The sequence below is a fragment of the Procambarus clarkii genome, chromosome 67 (assembly GCF_040958095.1).
Source record: "Procambarus clarkii isolate CNS0578487 chromosome 67, FALCON_Pclarkii_2.0, whole genome shotgun sequence".
NCBI classification, from domain to species: domain Eukaryota; kingdom Metazoa; phylum Arthropoda; class Malacostraca; order Decapoda; family Cambaridae; genus Procambarus; species Procambarus clarkii.
In genome coordinates this window covers 5828185-5834311 of record NC_091216.1, presented here as the reverse complement: position 1 = coordinate 5834311, position 6127 = coordinate 5828185, and the positions used below count along the sequence as shown (strand labels likewise).

At 45.2% G+C, this 6127-nt stretch overlaps 1 protein-coding gene across 1 annotated transcript in view; it reads left to right on the top strand.

Annotated features, from left to right (window-relative positions):
- Positions 1-411: 411 nt before the first annotated feature.
- Positions 412-6127, top strand: part of LOC138355515 (S-antigen protein-like) — a 7790-nt gene continuing 2074 nt past the window's right edge. The window contains exon 1 of the mRNA XM_069310714.1: positions 412-671. Coding sequence (XP_069166815.1) covers positions 412-671 — 260 coding nt within the window. The remainder of the gene's footprint in view (positions 672-6127) is intronic.

The following is a 6127-nucleotide window of genomic DNA, read 5'->3' as shown; positions in this document are numbered from 1 at the left end:
CACACGACACTACTGCAAAAGCTGAAGATGCAGGTTGGAGTGAAAATGAAGGTACTCCACTGCATAAGGGAGTACCTAAGCAACAGATGACAAAGAGTCACAGTGAGGGGTGAGGTCTCGGAGTGGCGAGAGGTCACCAGTGGAGTTCCTCAGGGAACAGTTCGTGGACTTATACTGTTCCTGATATATGTAAATCATCTCCCAGAGGGAATAGACTCGTTCCTCTCATTATTTTCGGACGATGCGAAAATTATGAGGAGGATTAAAACGATGGAAAATAGTATGAGGCTACATGATGACCTAAACAAACTGAATAAATGGTGAAACAAATGACAATTAAATTTCAACCCAAGTAAATGTAAGGTAGGGAAACTAGGGGAAGGAAATAGGAGACCAGACACTGCATACAGAATGGGAGATGAAGTCCTTCCCGAGAAGAACAGAGAGAAAGACCTAAGGGTTGATATCAAACCAAATCTGTTTCCTGAAGCCCACATCAAAAGAATAATATCGGCGGCGTATGCGAGGCTGGCTAACATCAGAACTGGCGTCAGAAACTTGTGTAAGGAATCTTTCAGAACCACATATGTAAGGCCAATTCTGGAGTATGCGAGCACAGCAGGAAGCACGTACCTTGTCAAGCACAAGACGAGACTGGGAAAAGTTCAGAGGTATGCAACTAGGCTTGTCCCAGAACTAAGAGGCATGAGTTACGAGGGAAGGCTGCGGGAACTGCACCACACGTCACTGTAAGACAGAAGAGCTCGGGGAGACATGATCACCACATACAAGATTCTCAGGGGGATTTGACAGGGTAGACAAGGATGGATTATTTAACACGGATGGTACACGCACGAGGGTATCAGAGGTAAAAGCTGAGTACCAAAATGAGCTACAGGGATGTTAGAAAAAACTTTTCCAGTTTCAGAGTAGTTAGTAAATGGAATGCACTAGGAAGTGATGTGGTGGACTCCATACACTGTTTCAGATGCTTATATGAAAAAGCCCAGTAGGCTCAGGAATCTGCACACCTGTTAATTGACAGTTGAGAGACGGAATCAACGAGCCAGAGCTCATCCCCCGCAAGCACAACTAGGTTAGTGCAACTAGTTGAGCATACTGTACATATCTCCCTCAGGCGCCTCCCTCAACGCTGGTCCAACACACTGTACATATCTCCCTCAGGCGCCTCCCTCAACGCTGGTCCAACACACTGTACATATCTCCCTCAGGCGCCTCCCTCAACGCTGGTCCAACACACTGTACATATCTCCCTCAGGCGCCTCCCTCAACGCTGGTCCAACACACTGTACATATCTCCCTCAGGCGCCTCCCTCAACGCTGGTCCAACACACTGTACACATGTCCCTCAGGCGCCTCCCTCAACGCTGGTCCAACACACTGTACATATCTCCCTCAGGCGCCTCCCTCAACGCCGAGTACACCGAACCATCACACAGCTTACATGTCCCTCCGGCGCCTCTCACAAACGCCAAGAACGCGGAGTAAAGACACTGTATGCCGGGGAGGAACACTTCTCCAGTCGTTTATATCTCTGGACCTTCAGCCTGGTACTTGATGTTATGGTCGCTGGAGTGAGTGGAATACTGACTACGCCCAAATGTCTCGGTGCGTTTATTTACTCTGTCAGCGACTGTGATTGGCTGTCATTTCCCGCCACCAGACGAGCAGTGCTGGTCCTAACTTCTCCCACGGTCGTCCTCCTTGTTATCTCCTCAACAGTTTAACAAGTTATCAGATTAATTCACAACTTATATCTTTATTTCAGTGCGCTAAATATACCCGTATTTGTGGCTTTCCGTAACAACTGTGAGTAACATCATGCCACACTGTGAGTCACATCTTGCCACACTATGAGTCACATCTTGCCACACTGAGTCACATCATGCCACACTGTGAGTCACATCATGCCACACTGTGAGTAACATCATGCCACACTGTGAGTCACATCATGCCACACTGTGAGTCACATCATGCAACACTATGAGTCACATCTTGCCACACTGAGTCACATCATGCCACACTGTGAGTCACATCATGCCACACTGTGAGTAACATCATGCCACACTGTGAGTCACATCATGCAACACTATGAGTCACATCTTGCCACACTGAGTCACATCATGCCACACTGTGAGTCACATCATGCAACACTATGAGTCACATCTTGCCACACTGAGTCACATCATGCCACACTGTGAGTCACATCTTGCCACACTGAGTCACATCATGCCACAGTGTGAGTCACATCATGCCACACTCAGAGGTACATCATGCCACACTATGAGTAACATCATGCCACACTGTGAGTCACATCATGGCACACTGTGAGTCACATCATGGCACACTGTGAGTCACATCATGGCACACTGTGAGTCACATCATGCCACACTGTGAGTCACATCATGCCACACTGTGAGTCACATCAGAACGTGCAGATCTTCGCCAAGAGTGAAGGCCCAGGCTGAATGTGTCTCACCTGACGACGGGTCTGGCTGGGGAGAGTTACTCCTGGCAATAACATATAACATATGAGCCCTCGTTGGCTGTCAATGGTATCACTTCTGGTACACATGTGAGGGGGCGACTCCACAGCAGGGGGTTAGATCCCAGCATATAGTAGTATGATCTGACTCACACTGGTATGAGCTGACTCAAAGTGAGGTATGATCAGATTCAGTGTCGTATGATCAGGTTCATAATGGTGGCTGACTCTGCTCACAATAGTGGCTCACCTAAATCACATTAGAGACTGACCTAACACATTGGCAACTGGCTTGACTAACATTAGTGGGAAACCAGACTCGGAATAGACTGACCTGGATTATAGAGGTTCCTATTTTAACTATATCAATGTCGGACCTGACTCAAAATACCGGCATGTCTAGCGCGGTGTTAACTGAAATGACTGATATTAATCGATGGAGTAACTCATAATGGTGGCCGGCCTGACTCAGTCTTGGCTGACATAATTCACATTGGGGTAAACATGACTCACAGCAGTGCCTGACCTGATTCACAATAGTGACAGATCTGAATTACAGTGGTGTCTGACCTGACTCACAACGGCAGTTGACCTCAATCTGATTAGTTCCCAATCACTTCTCCCAATCATATAACCGGACTACTTCCTGGTGCTACTCGCTGACTATCTGTGTGCATTGTTTGATCCTGATGGTTGAGAGTGTATGTTACTTAGGTACGAAGAATGGACGTAATACAAGAAAAATTCACAGGAATATTGCCTGTGAAGAAAATAAGTATTATAAACGTTTGATTGAAATTTGGGAGAATGACTACATAGCACGACCTGGGAACGTGATTAAAAGAAAGGTTTGAATTTAAAAAGATAAAAGTAGGATGAAGTTAAGCTAATGAAGTTGGTGTGTTGATGAAGTAGATGAAAGATGGGCGTGGTCATTGAGATGAATATGTAGTGAGGCAGTAGAGATGAGGAATCATGAATAAGAAAATACATTTTATAGGAATGAATTTAGAGAGAGGTGTAGTTACATCGACATTAATAAAAATTCCATAATTTTCTATAATCTCACTAAATTTCGGAAGTAAACAAAACGTGGCATGAGGATTCCCAAGACTTATGTGACATGACAATTTGTCAACACATGTGCCACTTACATAAGGAATGCACTCACTGAGATGCCCAAACAACGACATTCCTCCACATGCAGATAATATAGAATCTATAGCTTCCTTGGAAACATTTTCAAAATACCTTCAAGTGGGAGGGACAGCTTGGCACAAAGATTTTATTGAGCGGCTCCACGCCACACAGAGGTCGCACTGTAGAGCAGCAAACCCCTTCACCCGCTAACTAAACCTCCCGTGCCACACCCACCCTCACACCTGACAATGAACTGGTCAGGAGTGGTCAGCCAAACCCAGCAATGACAAGTCTATCTTGGAACGTATATCTCGAGCTAGTTAAGCAGAATGCATTCCTGACTCACTCAGTGGTGTGCGACCTGACTCGTAATGTTGGCTGAACTGACTCGTAGAATCGACTGTCGTACTGACAGCGGTGACTGATCTCTCTCTCACTACCGGCTAAACTTACTTAAATTACTGGAGACCTGACCTATATGGGTGAGTAATCAAACTCTAAGGGGAGTCTGGACATGACTCAGAGGGGTGGGTAATGTGACTATGTGGGGCTGACCTTACTCACTGTGAAGGCTAATATGTTTCGCTCTGGTGGGTGACCTGACTCAGCGTGGAATGATCAAACCAACAGTGTGGAATGATCTGACTCCTAGTAAGTAATGATCTGACTATCAGTGTGACACGAGCTGACTCTGTGTGGAATGTTCTGATTTTCAGTGTGGAATGATCTGTCTTACAGTATGGAATGACCTAACTCTCAGTATGGAATGATCGGAATCACAGTATGGAATTATCTCACACAGTGTGGAATGCTCTGGTTCATAATGTTGGTTGACTCACAATATCAAATTACCTGAATCACTCTTGTAATCCATGACTTAGGTGAAAACATTAGATAGTGAATCGATCACTACAATACTTAACAAATGATGGATGAATGAAGTATTGATACATAGTAGTTAGGGATCATTCATCGAGTTCAGATCATAGAGATCAAGTCTAAAAAGGAAACGAAATATGGAATAATTGATCCGCAGACTTTTGTCCAACCTAAAGTTGGCATAGTGTCAATCATCCTGCGAGATGGGGACTTTTATTACCACTGCTACCTTATTCAATCTTGTGTTGATGATATCCTCAAAATGCTTCTGGAGTCTGCCAGTGCAGACTGCCCATCACATGCCTCTGTATGACTAACCATCCTGTGTGATGGGGAATTTTTAGCATCACCTAGTTAGCTTTTTTGACACACTGTACTCCACTTCATATAGTCTAGGATAGCTGCACTAATGCAGATGTACCTCATGTATTAATAAAAAAAATAGTGTCAAATATATAATTTATTTATTTATTTAATTAAGTTGACTGAATAATACACTTTCGTGTAACACAATACTACAGTGGAGACTAGTTCTATTGTTTAGGTTAATTAATTTAATATTATCTATAATTATATTTAAATTTATTTAAATCACACGACTTGATAATGGTCCAGGATGGACCGAAATGGGTCGTCGTTTCGGTCCAGTACCTGTGGTGTACTGGCAGGGGGCGTGCTGTGTCTCTACACTGACCACAAGTGTATCTTGTGTAGACACACTTGACACTGTGGGGCACTGCAGGTGGCATGCTATGTCTCTACACTGACCACAAGTGTATCTTGTGTAGACACTTGACACAGTGGGGCACTGCAGGTGGCATGCTATGTCTCTACACTGACCACAAGTGTATCTTGTGTAGACACACTTGACACAGTGGGGCACTGCAGGTGGCATGCTATGTCTCTACACTGACCACAAGTGTATCTTGTGTAGACACTTGACACAGTGGGGCACTGCAGGTGGCATGCTATGTCTCTACACTGACCACAAGTGTATCTTGTGTAGACACTTGACACAGTGGGGCACTGCAGGTGGCATGTTATGTCTCTACACTGACCACAAGTGTATCTTGTGTAGACACACTTGACACAGTGGGGCACTGCATGTGGCATGCTATGTCTCTACACTGACCACAAGTGTATCTTGTGTAGACACTTGACACAGTGGGGCACTGCAGGTGGCATGCTATGTCTCTACACTGACCACAAGTGTATCTTGTGTAGACACACTTGACACAGTGGGGCACTGCAGGTGGCATGCTATGTCTCTACACTGACCACAAGTGTATCTTGCGTAGACACTTGACACAGTGGGGCACTGCAGGTGGCGTGCTGTGTCTCTACACACAAAAGTATCTTGTGGAGACACACTTGCAGGTAAATAACACAGACGCCCCAAAATGTCCCCAGTGTCCCCGCTCTGGGGACACTTATTGGCGGCGGCTGGAACAGTAGAACTGTAATATAGAAAGTTCATAGAGTTAAACATTGGAAGTTGGTAGTGACATGACCTCACTGGTAGCCTAAGGCATTCCCAAGGGATTACTGTAGAAAACGGTGGCGCCAACTGCCTCCCGTGACGTACATTCGAACTAGGAGTAT